This window comes from Leptidea sinapis, chromosome 7 (genome assembly GCF_905404315.1).
Source record: "Leptidea sinapis chromosome 7, ilLepSina1.1, whole genome shotgun sequence".
Taxonomy (NCBI): domain Eukaryota; kingdom Metazoa; phylum Arthropoda; class Insecta; order Lepidoptera; family Pieridae; genus Leptidea; species Leptidea sinapis.
Window position 1 is genome coordinate 5,225,025 of NC_066271.1, and position 20,573 is coordinate 5,245,597.

The 20,573-nt window shown below is 36.0% G+C and overlaps 1 protein-coding gene across 1 annotated transcript; it reads left to right on the forward strand.

Moving 5' to 3' along the window:
• The first annotated feature begins 2,370 nt into the window (after nt 1-2,370).
• On the forward strand, nt 2,371-20,185 carry LOC126965397 (calcium/calmodulin-dependent protein kinase type 1-like). Its single transcript, XM_050808996.1, has 2 exons — nt 2,371-3,383; nt 9,128-20,185. Exons 1-2 carry the CDS (start codon nt 2,509-2,511, stop codon nt 9,360-9,362), a joined length of 1,110 nt encoding a protein of 369 aa, XP_050664953.1. The 5' UTR covers nt 2,371-2,508; the 3' UTR covers nt 9,363-20,185.
• The last annotated feature ends 388 nt before the right edge of the window (nt 20,186-20,573 follow it).

Genomic DNA, 20,573 nt, shown 5'->3' on the forward strand with positions numbered 1-20,573 from the left:
AATAATAAATGCACTACCTGCAAACGCGCAATCCAAAACTAATAAACGTAGTGTTTAAATTCTCTTTGAAAACTAATTATTAAGTGTCTATCTATATTTTAGTTACTATCAATCACATCAAGTGTTGGCATAACATATTACCACAGAGTAGGGATTGCTACTTATGTATAGTAATACCAACTTATCTGTGAAGTGGCAAAAATAGGAACTACGGTCGCCATGTTAAAATGTCGTTCGAGTTCTGTCAGTGTCTACTACTTTCGAGTGTTCCGGGTGTTTTATTGCGATACTTCTGAATTTTAAGCGTTTAATATATAATATATATAACAAAATAATAATATAATTAGCAACACTGAAACAATGATGGCGACACCCATCAGTTCACAGATAAGTTGGTGACACTGTATATTGCTTACGTAGGTATATTCAAAATATATTACTTACTCTTAACATTTGCTTAGTAGGATGATTAACAAGTTTATCACAAAATGTTTATTTATAAATTTAACTCACTGTTAACACACTGTATACATACTAATGATAAATAAAAAAGATTTACGTTTACTGTAGTACAAGACGATATGTGACGGAATTACCATCTAAAGTTAAATAAATATTTGACTACTAAACAATTACATCAACCAATAGCGTGTATTTTTTCTCGATCTCCCTTTCTCTTTCGCTCTCTACCTACTCCGCTCCATGGCTATGTGCTTCATGCTACGTTTGCCCTTTCTCACCCTCTCTCAATCGCTCGCTCCCTCTTCTTGAACAAACTCGTCCACATATGTTTCACTTTATTGAGTTTCATCCGTATAAAATTTACCCTCATTCGTGCAAAGAACTTTCACTTCAAGTAGAACATCTTACCTACAAGCGTTGTATCGTGCATATTTAGCGCGTGGCCGCGAGTAAGTAGAACATCTTCCTTACTAGCGCTGTATCGTGCATATTAAGCGCATAGCCGTGAGTAAGTAGAACATCTTCCCTACTAGTGTTGTATCTTGCAGGTTTAGCGTGCGGCTGCAACTAAGTAGAACATCTTCCTTACTAGCGTTGTATCATGCAGGTAAAGCGCGCGGCCGCGAGTAAGTAGAACATCTTCCCTACCAGCGATGTATCGCACAGGTTTAGCACACGGCCTCTGTTACACTCAGCATACTTATTATTATCGTATTCTGTCAATAACGAATGGATAAATTCATTTCATAAACTTACCCTCCTACTAATCAAACGCTACTTTGGAGGAACTTGAAAGTGCAGTAAATTTTAATATTTACTACTGGATATTCTACTTCACATCTCCGATTCAATGTTTTTATTATATATATATTATATTTTATTATTGAAGTAAAACTTCTTTAGGCGTGACTTGGGGGTAGCTCAGAATATCTTTCTGACGGAAGTTACGTTAGTACTACAGAAAGTAGTAGTACAGAAAAAAGTCAATTGTAACAATTTTTAACCATTATAAATGAATTATAATTTAATGGTTTAAAAAATTGTTACAAATTGCTCAGTAATATTTTCTGAAAATCTCCAAGTGTATTTGTTCATGAATACTTTGTAATATTAAATAAAAGTTCACAGTCTGACGCTTGCGACATTCGATAATTTTTCTTCGTCCATCGAACATGCAAAAGGTCCGAGCCCATAGAGCCATATTCGTTAATATTCAATAACAACCTTATATTGATATGCGTAATATTAATAATTTAATTATTTTTATTAAATTATTTATTTATAACACGACTTTCATCAATGTAAGTATATATTTAATGGTATAAATTAAATCTTCTTGTCTTTCAACTTTCTTATAATATAGAATATTTCTTATATACTGGATGACTTAGCTATCTTAGCTGCCAGCTAAGAAAATCTTCTTACTTCTAGGGAATATAAGATTAACGTTGAATAAGTTTAATCAAGTTTTTTCTGTGTTAATTATACGGAACAATACATCAAAAAAGGCATTCATGTTTCCACGCAGAGAAACAGAAAAAAAAATTGAAAATTTGACACTTCACAAGATCGCAGTGTTAGTTTAGAATTTGGCTACGTACCGAAAGATCGTAGTCTTACTGTACGTATCATTATGTCAATATAACATTATAAATATCTTTTGATGATGATTGAATTGGTATAATTATTTTTTACGCTAGATAATTTGATCTAACTTAATATAATATTTTGTCAAATCAAAAAAAAAACTGAATCAAATAACGGATTAAGTTTGGGAATATATTATTTCAAAGGTTAGCTTAGCCAAAAGCTTTGGAGATACCCCAAAAATAAAAAATAATGATTTTTGACAACTGACAACAGCTAAATGACAACGTTGAATGATCGTTCTGTTTCTGCATTCCATTTTCAATTTGTATCTACGTTTTACATTCAATTTTAAGTTTCCACAAATTTAGATAAAAATTGATGTGAATGTGGACAATACGCCTAGTTTACTCAATTAACTACGTCCTCGAGTGGTGTCAGTAGTGCTGGTGCGTCAAAATGCCGCTTTTTGGTAAGAAAGATTTTGGAAGAAAGTCAAAAAAAGATGGTAAGGATTCTGAAAAACAACCTTCCATTGAAGACAAATATATTGTAAAAGATTTGTTGGGAACAGGAGCCTTTTCGGAAGTGCGCTTGATAGAAAGCAAAGAAAACGGGCAACATTTCGCCTGCAAAATTATTGATAAAAAAGCCCTGAAAGGCAAAGAAGATTCATTGGAGAATGAAATTAGAGTCTTAAAAAGATTTAGCGAGAATGCTAAAGGTGAAGGCGCTGAGAAAAAAATGTTTTCACATCCTAACATCGTCCAGCTGTTAGAAACATATGAAGACAAAAACAAAGTATATCTAGTCATGGAACTTGTAACAGGTGGCGAGCTGTTTGATAGAATAGTCGAAAAGGGCTCGTACACTGAAAAAGATGCGTCCAATCTGATCAGACAAGTTTTGGAAGCTGTTGATTACATGCATACTCAAGGAGTAGTGCATAGAGATTTGAAACCAGAGAATCTTCTCTACTATAGTGCTGATGAAGATAGTAAAATAATGATAAGTGACTTTGGCTTGTCAAAGATTGAAGACTCAGGAATCATGGCTACTGCATGCGGCACTCCCGGTTATGTAGCACCTGAGGTGCTGGCTCAGAAACCATATGGCAAAGCTGTTGATGTATGGAGCATAGGTGTTATCTCATACATTCTACTGTGTGGCTACCCACCGTTTTATGATGAAAATAATGATGCTGACCTGTTTGCCCAGATTCTTAAGGGTGACTTTGAATTTGACTCACCATATTGGGATGATATCAGTGAGTCGGCTAAAGATTTCATCAGACATCTTATGTGTGTTGATGTGGAGAAGCGATACACATGCAAGTAAGTTCACCTCTGTATGATTCTTATTATATTTTATATCTAAACAACATGTACAAAAGAGACTTATTTGTGTTAATAATAGTATTTTATGGTTCCTTGGTCAGTTTCTACTTACTGTTACTTCTATACTTAATTTCAGTATCCTTTACAAATGTAAAAATTCAAATAACCTTACTGATGTAATGATCACCAGCTTAAATAATGCAAATGTTAAGAATAATTTCTCACAAAGCCTCAACATACCTATATCCAGACTCAATCAATTTTAATAAAATAGATTGTACATGACTGGACAGATACACAATACTCATATTGGAAATCACATATGAAGAAAAAAATCAACAAACTATTTTATAAACTTGCTGAAAGTTAAATATTCAGTTACATGACACACCCACCCTTGTGGGTATACAGATTAATTGCGGGATCATGATGATAAACTGCTCAACTCTATTGCATAATAGGAAATTGATTTGAGATGTAGCTGGCTCAGTTGGTGTGAGCGCTCAGACAGAAACCGAGAGGCATAGGTTCAAGTCCCACATCATTCTTAAATTTTGGTTACAAATTTAATTTGTACAATTAATCCCAGAAGTGGGGGATATCACTTTAATATTACAGATTAATGAAATCATTATCAGCTTATGTTGCAGTTATTTTTTGTCCAATTCCATTGAAGGCAATCTTCAATGTCAAAATAATGTAATACATTATAGTATATAATCTGTCGACTGTCACTCACAAATTATTCAAGGTACACAAATAAATCTAGCAGTTAAATGTTTACCTAAATATGATGTTGCTTATATGTTAAATTAAAAAGGTAAACTGGGCATGTTTTAATGTTTATTTCTATGTTGTAATTTCAAAAAGTAGCATGAATTATCACTAGAACTACCAGTGGGAGGCTCCTTTGCACAGGATGCCGGCAAGATTATGGGTACCACAACTGCCTATTTCTGCCGTGAAGCAGTAATGTGTAAACATTGCTGTGTTTCGGACTGAAGGGCACCGTAGCTAGTGAAATTACTGTGCAAAATAGACTTAACATCTTATGTCTCAAGGTGACGAGCACAATTGTAATGCACTCAGAATTTTTGGGCTTTTCAATAATTCTGAGCGGCACTGTATTGTATTGGGCAGGGTGTATCAATTACCATCAACTGAACATCCTGCTCATCCCGTCCCCTATTTACATAAAAAATAAACTAGAACTGCCTGATGGATATGAGAAATTCCTATAGCATCTTAGCCAGTCATATGAAAAGCTATAGGTTCTCATTTTGATAGAAGTGGTTGCTTATGACAATTTATCATCAAAAATCATCTGTCTGCATATTTTTGACCTGCAAAACAAAGAACAAAACATGCATTTATGCAAAATGTTTACAATTCTAAACATATACATTGAACTTCTGAACTGTTCATTAAAGTACACTATTAATACCATATCAAATTTATATAATATGTTAATTATGAAGCACAGCACAGTGATGAACTGCAGCTATGGTAAATTGGCGTACAATATGAAGATATTTCCATGATAAGTGAAATTGATTAACTTAAGTCACATTAAATGGCACAAATCAATATGAATTTATTTTGAAGGAAAAACTTTACCACACATTCACACAAAATAATATAAGCTTAATCTTAAATAAATAAATATGCCCATACTTTAATGAACTAAATCAATATGAATGGTCTGTCTTTAGCATATGTTTTATAGCAACGGTCAGAGAGTTTCAATATGGGATCTAAGGTATCTCAATATATAATGTGTAAACTGTAAATATTGTTTATATCTTTTATGAACACTGATAAATACAGAAACAAATCACTTGATCAAGGTTTATGAATTTTGACACCTTCTGAAATTTCAACCTTAGAATTGAGATACAGATGGACATACTTAAAAGCAAAATCAAGAAAATCAATTGGGATGAAATTTTGTATATGTGAAAGTGAATGTGGAAAATAGTTCATTTTTCTAGGTAAAAATATCAAAATTGCTTCTTTTTGCACTGTTCCCTTACCTTCATGTTTATTATTGATATTCAAAAGTTGTGAGTTTTCTTGAGTGTAAAACCTGCTAAGATTTGTCTTTTAATCAATAATTCGACATGTGTTTTGCCACGACATGAGGCATCCTCAGGAGATGTCGACTCGCCACTTTCTCACATGATTCAATACATTTTTATTATTATTGGTGACCACTTGATTATAAGCTGACGAGTTTCGTGCACTTGTCTGCATTATACAGAAGACCCTTCTTTTTTAGCCTTTTCACCATAATATGTGGAGGGTTTGATAGTTGAGGTCACAATGAAGTAATATTCATTTTTTAACTTATATGCTAAGGAAGAAAACTGTTCAGTTCATTTAAATAACCACATTTCAATCACATCTGTCTATTTCCACTGTTTAGAAATGCTTCCCTATAAAGTTACATGACTAGGAGAAGTAATTTTAAACTTGGAGTAACTTTACACAAGAGTAATAGTGATATTGAAAGAAGAGTGAATGCAGGAAACATGTTTTTTTATATAAGAGGGGGCAAACAGGCAAGAGGCGGGATGGGGAGAGGTGAGGCAACCGCCCAAGGACATCCGCAACATCAGGTGTCAAGAGATGCGTCGTATCGGTTCTGGAAAACCGCAGTCGGTAATTGATTCCACAAAGTGGCTGTGCGAGGCAAGAAATTTCTTGCAAAACGCGCAGTTGTGGAATGCCAGACGTCAACGTGATGCGGGTGGTACTTTTCACGTAATGTCTGGTGGTGGAATTCGGCCGCTGGAATCAACCCGAACAGCTCCTCTGAGCACTCCCCGTGATAAATGCGGTAGAACATGCAGAGAGAACCCACATCTGTACGCAACGCCAAAGAATCAAGCCAATCGGAGATGACTTGATCGTCGATGATTCGAGCCGCTCTTCGTTGTATGCGGTCGAATGGAAGAAGCTGGTACTGGGGAGCACGCGCCCAGAGGTGAGAACAGTACTCCATGTGAGGTCGAATTTGCGCCTTATATAGTTGCAGGCAGTGGCTTATAGTGAAGTATTGTCTCGACTTACTGAGTACACCAAGTTTTTTATAGGCCAGTTTGGCCTTCTTTCCAAGTGACCACGGAACTGAACGTCGCTCAATATATCGGCGCCAAGTACGCCAATACAGGCTGTGGCAGTTAGAGGAGTGATCTCGAATCGAGGGAATACGACGAAGGAAGACATTTTAGCGGTGAACGCACAAACTTGTGTCTTCTTGGGGTTGAATTGGACTAAATTTTGTAGGCCCCATTCCGAGACTTTGCAAAGCATAGTCTCGATTTCAGACACAAGTTTGTTCCGGTTCTCGTCGATGCTATCCCAGGACATTTTAGCACGGCTGATGTAGGAAGCATGCCCTCTGCTGTCGTCTGCATAGCAATGAATACTGCTGATTTGCAGCATCAGCTCAACCTCTTGCGCCCATTTATGGGTGAGGTATGCAAGAAGATCACCAGCTAAACGACCCTGACGGAAACTATACTAGGCAGTCGCTGATCAGTTAGTGCTCCTCTAGCTATCCCAAGAGCTGGCGGTTGATGATCGACTCCATTACTTTGGGAAAAATTGAGGCAATGGCAATGGAGCGGTAGTTGGACGAATCCGAGCGTACACCTTTCTCAGGGATCGGGTGCACTAAAGCCGCCCAGAGTTTCGAGCTTCGCCTGATGAGTAGGAGAGCCGGAAAACACGGGTAAAGACCGGCGCCAGTACCGGATCACATGTCCGCAGCACTATCGGGGGAATGCCATCGGACCCGCTCGATTTATGAATTTCTAAGTTGAGAAGCGTCTTAAGTACGGCGCGTACGGATTTTTACCTCCGGCATGTATGACTCGCACCGCGGAATATGCGGTGGTGGTGCACCTTGGTCATCCAGAGTTTAGTTGGGCGCGAAGCCCAGTAGATCAGCTTTCTCTTTCGCGTCATAGGCCAGCGAGTCATCCTGCCTGTGCAATGGCGGAACGGCTGGCTGGCAGAAGTTTCCTTGGTCAGCCTTGGCGAGCGACTAGAAGGCGTGCTAGATTCTGCCAATGTACTTCGACTTCACGTCAGAAATTACTCTTTTGAGGGACCTGGAGGCATGATTGTAGTGTTTTTTAAGTTCGCTGCAATTTTTACCTTAGATACCACCGCTTTGACCCAAGCCTGATAGCATTCCTGCTTTCGGTGAGAGGCCATTTTGCAGGAGCGGTGAAACCTTGGTTGGGACCAGCCACCGATAGGCACAGAGGAGGATGGAATGAGTTCCATAGCTTGCAGTACCACATCAGTAACAGCGTCAGCAGCGGCGTCTGGATCACCCAGAGGAAGTCAGATCTGCCTCCATGGGTAGGATGCAAAAAAGTACCATCCATCCAAATTACACCCCACTCTGCTGTCCTATAGTGTCACACGCGGCGACAGCCTAAGAAGCGGGGTCGCGTTAGGCGCGTGATCGTCACGGTGCTCCGGATCATGCAGTGGCCCGACGACCCCAGAGGAGGGTCAATGGAAACTAGGTAGCCGTCGGGATGTGAGGTCAACAGAAGGTCCAACAGTAAAGTTGTATTATCTTCCGCACCTGGAATTCGCTTTGGCACAATAACCAGTTGCGTCAGACCATATGCCTAGGCGAAGTCGTGATCAGATCTACGTGTGATCTATCAGTGGTACGTGAGCCTCGCCATTCGGCGTGGTTGGCGTTAAAATATGGGCCAAGAAACACGATTTCTGCAGTGGGGATCTGCTCCAACACGGAATCTGTAGCCATTTGGATGTGCTCGAGGAGCGGTTAGACTCAGTATTACCGCTATGGGTCCTATACAGGCATGTGTATGTTCGTGGATGGTCGTCGCAGTCTACACGATGGATAGGTTCTGTCCTTCAAGAAAACTCAGGCGTCGAGAACAGACATCCTCCTCATCAGGAATGTTCCAAATTATATCCCGGGCATGAAAGGTAAAATTTATCAGCCAGAGAGGATATATGTGTCTCGGTTAAAAAGAGAGCAGGGCCGGCTTCGCCGTCTCCAGGTGGAAGGTTGAATGGACCTTTGCACTCCTTTATGAGCAGTCTGAAGGTGTCTAACAAGGCTCATTTGGCTGTACATGAGGGGGTGCTGGTTCCGACAATCATGTGAAAGTTGGACATGGCAGAAGAAACATGAAAGCAGAATAAATGCAGTTGAGATGAGAGCGTTAAGAAGTATGTTAGGAGTTAAGCTGAGTGACAGGCTAAGAAATAGTGAGATAAGGAAACAATGTGGTCTGAAAGAAGATGTAGGTACTAAAATTGAGAAAGGTATGCTGAGATGGTTCCGCCATGTCGAGAGGATGAATGAAGAACGATTGACGAAAAAAGTGTATAATGCGAGTGTGAATGAAAGTGTTGGAAAGGGTAGAACAAGGCGTACGTTTCGAGACCAAATCAGGGATGTGTTGAAAAAAGGCCAGGTCGAGAGTACCATAAACCGAAAACCATGTATAAAGGGAATAATGAAAGTGGACTTAGCGAAACAAGTATTTAAGGATCGTATCAAGTGGAAAGAAGTGGTCTCTGCCTACCCCACGGGACAGAGGCGTGATTATATATATATGTATGTATGTAGTAACTTTACATTGTGTTTATTTATAAGACAGAGACCAGATTGATATTCCCTAAAAAATGTTGTGAAGTAAATTTACTACATGTTAATAATCTTATGGTCCTATTTACAGGCAAGCGTTAGGTCATCCCTGGATATCTGGTAACGCAGCCAGCAATAAGAATATCCATGGTACTGTTTCTGCACAACTGAAGAACTTCGCCAAGTCACGCTGGAAACAAGCCTACCATGCAACCACTGTGATCCGACAAATGCAAAAGTTACGGCTATACAGTAGCGGCACCAGTCGCAATCCAAACACCCCTGCACCACAACCAGATGTGCCGCAACCATCTACAGAACAATAGTAAGAATAATACATATTATATTCATTCATGGTTGAATTTTTATCAAAAACATTATAAAATTCAACCCTCAAACTTAATATCATATAATATCTTGACACTGATAAATGCATAACATTATGCCTGACTAATAACTGGATCTGATTTTAATATTGCAACAAATTGTAATAGTTGAGATGATGAATGTATTTGCAATAAAAAAACTAAAAAAATTGCATTCTAATTACTGAAAAAAAATATTGTCAATGTAACTGGCCTATAACTAAATCTGGCAGTTTTTAAGGTATAAAAATCTATAAAATGAAAAATTTATTTCCTCAACTATTACAATGAAGCATTTATTTGCTAGAATATTTTGTTTTTAAGTAAGTACTATTTCTTTTATTTTTTAAGCATTTGAATTTGGAACGCCATAATTGAATTATCAACGAACTGTATTTATTATATTTTTACTTTTTACTAGACATATACTTTTAATATGCCATACATATGAAATTTTTATTATTGCAAAGCATAATTTTTATAGTCTATAATTATTGTAATATTTGAATCTCATGCTTAAAATCATGGGACGAATATGTCCATAGTAATATAAAAATTTAAATTCTTCATAATATAAAGTTTCAAATTGTTGAATTAATCTGTACTATGTATTTAAGGTTAAGAATATATTATATTAGATCTGCGGTTTCCAACATTCTAAGATGATTTGATGTTCAACTTAAATGTAACACTAACTTGTTGCGATTGTTCTTGTTGACTTTAGAATCTATAACTAAATATTTTTAAAATATTTACATAACCATTTATCACATTCACTATGTGAAATATTCTAATATAAACAGAATAGTTGAGAAATTAGGTTTTTAAATAAGTTTTACGTTAGAAAGAATGGCTCAGGAAGACTGAACTAGCCAACCACATGCTTAATTATGGAAATTGGGTTTGGCGTAGGTCATTCTCCAAGCAAGCCAATATATACTAGTAGGACACACATATTGCTGCAAGGAGACGATTATAATAAAATGAAGACAAAAAAAAAGAAAGAATTGTTGATACCAATGATGTTCTATACATATAGACAATTCACGTTGTATATATAGAAACAAAGGCGAAATATCGAATATGTACCATATTAAGCATTGGCTGCTATATCGATACATTGTCACATTAACTTCAGTTGCTTCAAAAAAAATTTCGTCAATAATCAGCAATGTAAAACATTTATTCAGTTCAGGTTTGATTCGGACAGTGACAGTTGACACATGACTAAGAAGAATAGAATACTTACATTGTATTTAAGCACACTTTTGGCGTTCCACTATCATACTGTCAATGATATGTCCTCGTATGTGTAATAGAACGTCATTGGTTGATACATTTGTAGGAAAGTGTACTTAGTGTGGAAAACATACAGTTGATCAGTGCTTCTGTGACCTTTGGGCTGTGTTGCAATTCTTGCCATACTTTTTGACATGGGGTGATAGTTTGTAAATTGAGGTCATTGACCCCTTACTGCCTTAAGAATTTGAAAGTTTAAGGTTTATTTTGCTTTAACAATTAATAACGCGTTTTAATGTTAAAAGGTTTGCAATTCGATGTATCCATCGAAAGTAAATGGCAGTTTTCAAGCAAATTTCTGCGCTGGTGTGGTGGGGGTGTGATTAGTGCTAAAAAATAAAAAAATTATTATTGAATATTTTTATTTTTGGAATATTTATTCGCACAAATGTCAATTAAATAACTAATTTTTTGGTAATCTAAAATAACTGTGTATAGATTTTCATTAAATTAATAATAGTACGTGTCAGTCATGAAATTATAAATCTGTTCAGATTTTTTAAAAGTTATGAGAGAATAAATATTCATATATGAACCCTATAATCTACACTCTCCTTTTAAGGGCACGTCTGTATAATATACGGCTAACGGCGGTAATTGTGAGGGGCGACATGTACAGATTGCAATTCGTACCCAACGTAGTACGCTGTATATGGGACCGCATCAATGAGTCCTCGCTCACGGAAACTTTTCTGAAGGGCCGGCAGCGCTCCTGTCTTCCAAATCCTATAGAGTCCTCTTAAGACCGAATAGGTTCGGAGCAAATCTCTCTTATAGCCTAAACACATGGTCGGATTTGGTATGGTCGGACCTTTGGACGGTCCGGTGGGCAGGCTGGGCGCCTCGCACCAATTGGTCCGGCGTCGTACTCTGTACGCTCCGGACGGTAATAATAATAAATTTGTGAGATGAATAATGCGACATACCATCGAATATGGTCCAGTTCGGACCGCTTCCGAGGATTCGGCCGGTCCAAATCCGACCATGTGTTTAGGCTATTTGTCCATCCACTCTATCCGACCATAGTGTGAGAGAGTGTCAAGTATACGTACGAGTATCAAGGTTCAGTCTGACCTAACACCTAGTTGCCATTCTTTCTAAAACATCACTTATTAAATCCAATTTTTCATACACACTCTTTTTTAAATTATCTGTTGTTAATACGGCTTTACTCACGTTTTGTCGGTGTCGGTACCGACTAGTTTCGGACCATTCGGAGGCCCTTCATCAGGGTGAGTGTGGTAGGTTAACTAGTCGGTACCGACACCGACAAAAAAGTGAGTACAGCCGTATTAACACATAATTTAATAAACACTCTTTTTTATTCTCGAACTTTATATTGTTATGACAATCGAGTAGGTACGATTCTAAGTATAACTAAGCTGTATTATTGTATAAGTAATCTTTTATGCATTACAAATATTTAAGCTGTTTAACATGAATATAATCGTAACTGTCTATGCGGTATTTAAATAGGTAAGTTTTAATGTTCTAAACTGAATCCTTCCTAAATTGTAAAAAAAAAAAAATTAATACACAGTGTCTGTTTTAGCAATGTTTAAACTATACATGTAGAGAAATTATCTGTTTGTATATCACAGACCCATTATCATTTTTGTTTTTGTATACCTATATATTATAATCTATCATCTATAATATATATATTTTTTCTATATCTCAATAGTCACTGATGGACATTGGCATAAATATGCATTCGCATATCTGCATATACAAATGCAATATATCTAAATTTTTATAGCGTTATTGCATGATTCTATTTTTATTTAAAAATAAATGTATATATATTATACATTTACAATAAAAACATGTATAATTGTACATTACAATGATATATTCCCCTATGTGGCGCATTTCGTCGTGGAGCGGTTTTTTCGGCCTATTGTCACAAATTTGTCGTAGAATATTTCCTGGTAGTGTATGAAAAAAATCAAATAATTTATATTAGAGTGACTATAACACTACGGGACATAATAATACCTTTTTTAGCCTTTCTTAGCAGTGTTTTCTCTCAAATAGGGTTATCATTTAGTAATTTGAAAAGTCGTGATAAAAAACATGACATTTCGATAAAAGTCCGGACTTCTTATTTGATCTCGTTTAGGTTTCGTTTCTCGTAAAGACTTATTTGATATTTGTTAATATGTAGTTTTATTACTATATTCCAGCACGGATGGTAACCCAACTCTCAAAGCGCTGTTTTTCGGATCGGTCGTAGTAATTTTAAAATAAGAGAATATGAATCACTTTATTGACAAAAAAAATGCTTCTATTTAGTGCATCTTTGGTCCTTTTTGGATCGTATTTGCATGCATGTGTTGCCATTTCATTAATGTATTTAACCCCGATCGAGTCTTTGAACTTTTTTCACTTGTAAGTGTCAGATGGCTTAGAGATTTTTATCTATCTTCAATATTGGATGTGTTCGTTGTTATTGTAAACTTTAAATGATAGAACTATTGTAATCAACAATATATATTATCTTCGGTAAGACTATTTATGTGGTATGTGATACTAATGTTAATGTTGCACCGTTCTCACTGTTTCTCAAGGTTTTATTTATTTTATACGTGACTTAGGTTATATCGCGCACCGTAGGAAAAAAAATACGTATAAGAATAACCTATATTTTTCCCCTTACCTCAGCTTCCTTAGTATGAAAAGCTTTCGCAACAACCTACCCAGCGCTGTTTTTGAACAGATATACTTAGATATTGGCTACATTAAGAAAAATATTCCAATTTGTAACCAAAATGTGTGAACGATGCGGGACTCGAACTCTCGGGTCCCGTCCGAGCGCTCTTACCGCCTGAGCCAACCGTCCGAGTGACGCATGGTTCGTAAATCTTGGTATTGTTCAACTCTCAGGTTGTGGCTCCATCTAAGGATCTACTTTACAGTTGATAGCTTGGTCAACCTTAATAATTTCTTATCAGACAATTCACTTGAGATGTCGCTCTTTCAAATCTAAACAATTTGTTTTTTTTTTAAATTGATATCCCTTACTTCTGGGTCTAATTATACAAATTAAATTTGTTACCAAAATTTATCGAACGATGCGGGACTCGAACCCGCGACCTCTCGGGTTCGGTCCGAGTACCAACTGAGCCACGAGAGACGCATGGTTCGTAAATCTTGGTATGTCTTGTTCAACTTTCAGATTGTGGCTCCGTTGTAGGTATAATTAAGCCCAGATGTGAGGAATATCACTTTAAAAATAAAATAAAAATATTCAGAAACAAATTCGCGATGAAAGAAATTAACCAACAATAAACAGGCGCAACTTTCACAGAGTTGTGAAATGTTTTCTGAATATACAACTGTTTGTAGATCGTTTTGCAATAAGGGGTCGCGTAACCCACAAATAGAATTACTCTTACAAATTTTACCAAAGTTGTTTGGTTAGTTCAACTGTGAGGGTTTCATCATACAATCTGACATTATATCATTATGTAGTATTATTATGGATTTGCAATTGACAAAAGGTTTCTTTTTACATTTGACACTTACCCCCTTATTCATAATGGTCCGCTAACTTTAAACAGCCGCTTAGGAGTGTTTTTTCTCATTCTGACTTAGGTCAATAGAGGAAGACAGAGTGAGAATTAGCAATGCTTTAAGTTAGCAGACTATTATGAATAACCCCCTTATTGACTTCTACTTCATTTTTTTATATTACACATACTACACGGCCACATTATCTCCGGACCTCGCTGGAACGCGAATCCCCGCTCGCTCCCCTTTCACTCCCTCGCGCACATTCTGTTGCGTCGGTACGGTTTGCAGATTCATTAGGTACCGTTATGTACATATCTTTATATTTTCATGCTATCGCTGCTTTGTTTTTGAAGTTTTTATTGTTACTTTTCGACTTTTGTTGCTTATAGTCCTGTGTCGCTATAGTAGTTCTGCCATAAAATAGTAGATTGTTAACCGAGGGTCGAAAGAATCAATTCCCGAGGTATTTAGACGCCCGAGCGCAGCGAGTAATAAAACTAGTCGTTTATCTAAGCACAGATTAGTATCCCGCCAATTTATGTCTACTTTTTAAATTTCAAATATGGAACTTACTGCGTACTTGTTGCAGTTTATTCCGCTCAAAGAAGTTTGCGCTAAGTTCACACGGGCTGTTTAGAAAGTCACATGGCCGCAGCATTTTTTTAATTAGTTTTTTTTTTACATAAAACTCTTCACAGCAGTTTTATTATTAAAGTTCATTCCGGACCTTAGGTGGGAAGTTATTTGTATGAGTTGTTCCCTCTCTATGGAGGGAAGCAGCATTTTCCACCCAATAATCAGCATCACAACACAACACCTTTACATCAATCTATAATACTGAAAATATCTTTGTTGTATATTTCTAAATACTTAGTAATATCCTAGTGATGCTTGTTTTGCACACCGTAACAAAGCGATGATGTGACGTCATCGACGTCATTCCCAGAGATAATGTAATTGGGTTGTATGTTCTTATTTATAACGTACTCGTTGATTACTGATTCAATTTCAACATTTCTTGTCGATGTAAACAGCTCTCTGGAATTTAATGATCTTGACAGCTAATGCCTGTACTGATTGTAACTGTTTACTTAATAATCGCAGTGGGTAAAGTGTGTTTTCGAAGCTGCGGTTCAATACTGGTCTCTTCTATAAAAATAAAAAAAGTGTTTGTATGCACGCAAGAAGTTATACTTCTTTGGCCTAACGAAGCAAAAATCAATAAATGATTTATTCCTCGTGCTATTATTCTACGTTTTAAGAAAGAACAATTTTGTAAAAATGTTGCAAAGGTGGTTTTCACAATTAATTACTTAATAATGAATACGGCTGTATGGGCTTGAACCCTTTGCCTGTCCTAATAATGGACGGAGAAACCAAAAAAATAACGAATGACGCAAACGTTAGAAAATTTTAGGAACCAACTTCAACCTGTTCCTTTTGTGTTACAGTGATACGCGTGCATCTTAAATTTACACTCTCATCATTGTTTTATAACGCGCCTAAAGAAGTATAACTTCAATATCATCTTAGATCATTAATACGTCTAAATAGACTGTAACAGCTTAACTAGATTGACAGTAAACCTCTATTCAAAATAGAGCTTGATTGTTAAGCTCTATTTCGATCAATTCACGCACACTAACACAATGTGACACACAAATCGCGAGTGTAATAACATAATAATCGACCGTCATTAGTATCGACTCTGCTTTGAATTTATAATCATAATTAACGCCATTATATGCGTAACTTCCACAGCACTCCAAATTATATTGTAGGTTTAAATATTAACACATAAATGTATACATGCATATAAGTTTTAACGTACATATTGCTATTTATATACATAAATCTTTGCGCTTGTAAATAATTAATTACCTTGGACATTCCTTTTGCAATATATTGGTATTTATCGACATTCCATGACTTATCGATAATTTATAGAAAGTCTCTTTTGGTATTGGCTAGTTTTTGTGTAGTTCGTTTAGTATTTTCGGTTTCGTATCCGGACTATTCCAAATGATGAGGTTAATAGCTTTTATCGTTATATTTGTTTACAGAAGCAATTAAAATTCATTTATGAATATATTTATTTGTTTCAGTGCTCGCTTTTTGCATTTTTTTTAAATTCAACACACGCCCATTTTACGATCGATATAGCCTAGTGGCTAATGACCCTGCCGACTGAGTAGAAGGTTCGGGGTTCCAATCCCGGCAGGTGCAAACATTTATATGATGATTTTGGATGTTTGTTTCCGAATCATGGATGATTACTTATATCGATACCTCAGTTCTAAAGTGTAACAAGTCTGAAATTCAGTCAGTTTGAGACAATTATGAGACAATGTTCCAAAAACCGTAACCAACCACAGAGAAACAAGTCGATAATTGAATGCAGTTTACGGCCGTTCCCAATATACTATCTACAGATAGAGATAAATTACTACCTTCTACTGTCTGAAGATGTCCCAATACACATAGAATTTGAACCATAGAAATTGCAATTCAAGCGTCCCAATATAAGGCGATTAGAATGACTTATCGGGTATATTGGGACAGCTTCAGATTATTGACAGGTAATTACTGACAGTAGAATGTAGTAATTTATCTCTATCTGTAGATAGTATATTGGGAACGGCCGTTATATTGGGACGCGTGAATTGCAATTTCCATTCAAACTTCTATCGCTGGTAAGCTGTACGTCATCCCATTGACAGACACAGTTACCGTCGATAAGTTTATTGGGACAGTAAAAGTCAACGATAGTTACGATTTTTATCTCAAGTAGGCCACAGCCGGAGATAGACTGAATATTGGGAACGACCGTTAGTTGTAACTTTAAATATTTCTTTATGAATCTAGAATATTTTCGTTTTTCTTTTGGAACCCTTTTTTGAATTTCTTTCTCTTTGGATCTGAGGTATCGATATATAAGTATTTATGTTTAAGTATGTATATCGTTGTCATGCACCCATAGTTACAGGTTATGCCTAGTTTGGGGCAACATAATAAGGCTGGGTTGCACTAACTAGCTTTAGCAATAACAAACATGCTAAAATACCTGTTAAGAAGAAAAATGTGTTGCACCATTTGACAATTTTTAGATGACTTCATAATTTAACTGTTAACCGTAACCGTCAAGTCTTCGCCGGTTAAAGCTATTGTTAATGTTAAATAGCTAAATAGCGATCTGTCAAAAATTTCAAATGAATATTCCGATATTGACTTCATATTTCACTTTTAAGTTTAACTGTGCCAAGGAATACGATGGTGCAACACATTCCACAGTTAGTGGGAGATTCCTTTGCACAGGATGCCGGCTAGATTATGGGTACCACAACGGCGCCTTTTTCTGCCGTAAAGCAGTAATGTAAATATTATATGGGCAAATGAGACTTAACATCTTATGTCTCAAGGTGACGAGCACAAAGGTAGTGCCGCTCAGAATTGTGTTTTTCAAGAATCCTGAGCGGCACTACATTGTAATGGGTAGGGCGTATCATAAACCATCAGCTGAACCTGCTTAACTATAACAGCTAATATGGTGCAACCCAGGGTGGGAATTGCGAATGTTTTCGTTTTGTAATAAAAAAAAATGAGTAGGTACTGATGTTTGCATTCCGTTTTAATTATTTAAATATTTTTAATATTATAGATTGTTTCCAATTCGTCGTATAGATTAAAATCAATATGCGAATATGTATTATATGTTTGCGTGTTCTTATAATGAAAGCGTATTATAAATACATACTGATAACCTCTGACATTGTTATTATAGAAATGTATGTCGTACGAACTTAATCAATGTACTTATATCTATATTTTATCCAGCTATACATTTATAAGATACTTAAAGCATGCATGTTAAATACTTTTATCTGACGTAAGTTCATTTATGTCATTTCTTGACGAGTTCGTTTCTATAGTCAACAGTAGTGACGTGGAGGTCGTCGCGTGCATCGAAAACGTCTTTTAATACATTTGCGAAAAAAGAAAAACAACGTTTTTTTAAAGGACACATGGAAGGGCAACGGTTTCTATGCGTTCAGCCAACTACCATCACAATAATTTATCTTAATACGAAATAATTTTAATTGCGTTATTTATTTATTTACATTATACTTACGTATGTTTAAAATAGTTATTTAATGTAAAATTTTTTGATTATAAACCTTCATTCACATATAATTAGTATGCAGGAGAAAAACAACACGAACTAGTGCGGGAAAGAATAAATTTCAGCACATATGGAAAATTATACATTTTGAGCTGATGTATTAAAAATATATTTATAGTCACATTCTATGCTCCGTGTACGTGGATCTTGAGCGATGTGGCTGAGCGAACAATTATAGTCCGACAACTTCGTGCGCGACCGTCCCACGGAGTGACAGAAGGTGTGGGGGGCGGGGTACTAAGATGTCAGCAGATAGTGGGTGGAGTTTCGGGAAGGGCAACGCGTGAAGGCAAAAGGCATAAAAGACAGTTATTTTCTCAAAATTGATTCCTTTAGAATTCTTTTTGACGAAACCTGCCCTACGCGACTCTACTCAAGCGCCTTAAGTCGCTCACGCCTCAAGATCCGGGTCCTATACGTATATTTATAAATTTTATTACTCTAATTATAAGTTTATGTTTGGGTTGTTTTGGGAATTATTTTTTATGTTGTAATATTTCGTTTTTATTTAAGACTATATTATGTGCAAGTTATTGTGAAAGTAAAGCGGGCTTTAGATGTGAGACATAATCGAAATTGTTAAAGGCTTTGCATGTGTTGTACTAAGTATAAAATAAGTAAAACTCGCCTTAAATAGATCTGTTCAATGTTGAATCTTGTTTGAACTAAGTCATGACTAGTTGATTATGTGCCATGTTTCTGATAATTAATACTGGGCGCATTTCAGTATCCACTTTGTATATTCGCTTCGATTCAGAATGCACTTCAATGCTTATGATCTTAAACGACGGTATTCTAAAATAAATGTCTTGCCATAGTTTTCTATGTAGTTAGTACAATAATTTGTTTGCTCTCTTCAGTAATATATCTTTATTTGTATTCCTTATTTCACTGTGCCAAAATCATATCAAATGATCCGTGATACTAATAATTTTTAAGAGATATTTGTTAGTCTGTAAAATAGTTTGCAGTAACGTTGTACGCAAGTTCCTTGTTAGTAATGAGAATTTGTTTATCGCGTACCTTGATTATCAAGCGTACTTAAATATCACTATTTTTTGATGGTTATTGTGTTCTTAATATGAATTGACCATTTTTATTTAGCACAATAATTAGTGGGATGAAATATTTACTTGATAAGCGGCCATGTTTGAGACACTTCTGTACAGCTACTTACCTGCGATAGCTGTGACACTGACATTAGCGTTTATGTCAAATATTTGTATGAAGATTTGGAGGTAGCAGTAATATATCTCTTAATTTTGCATACATATATTCAAGAATACGTTTTAACTGTATTTCAAATACAAATACCCTTTTGACACATTTTAAAAATGTAATGATGTAAATATATACACAAAAATTAAAAAATGTTTTTTTTTTAAAGTAAAGACCGTACATTAATATTCTTCAAAGATTTCAATGTCTCGATATATATTGCAATTGTTTGACAAAATCAGCCCAGTTTTTTAATGAATAATCCTAAATGTGTCAAATGGGATGTCGTATTACTAACAGAGTGAAGTATGTGACAGCGATATTCTCTGTAATGTCATTGGCTTTCAGTGAAGTGAAGTTAGTTGGCCCACAACAATCACCTGTCGTCGCCCAGAATGTTAAATTTTCTTGTTAATACCTACCATTTTATCTGATTGCCACTGAATTTAGCTAACTTGTGATTTTAGATTTTATACTTCTTGTTCAAAATAATCAAATTCTATAAGTAGTTGATTAGATGTTAGCTCTACATTCGATGTCATTGTAAATAAAAATGCTGACTTGTTGAAAATAGTTTTTTATTTCATCACCTGTGCATGTTCATACAGATTAAAGTATTTACTCAATATTATGAGATGGACACATATTTTTTCCCAAGTGTTCTGCGGCACTTATTCTAGCGATGGGTCGTATATAGTGTGAACGAAACTAAACCGTTCATTTTCTTTCGTCGACTAGTCGATGGGCTATAGTTCAAATTGTGGACTGTAGATCACCTTCGACGGTATTGTAGACGCTAGAGAAGACAGTCTATTACATTAACATTAATTATTAAGTTAACGTAAGACGGAACGACCGAATCGACTGTATGGGCTCGTCGCGACCGCCGTGGTTTAGAATAGACTGTGTTATTTCGTAATAATGACATTAATTTATACTGAATGAATTAGTACTATTAA

Bases quoted from the DNA above. Each gene is read 5' to 3' on its own strand.
- LOC126965397 (XM_050808996.1), top strand. From the start codon at position 2,509: ATGCCGCTTTTTGGTAAGAAAGATTTTGGAAGAAAGTCAAAAAAAGAT. The intron at 3,384-9,127 runs GTAAGTTCACCT...TCCTATTTACAG, and splicing joins GAGAAGCGATACACATGCAA to GCAAGCGTTAGGTCATCCCT.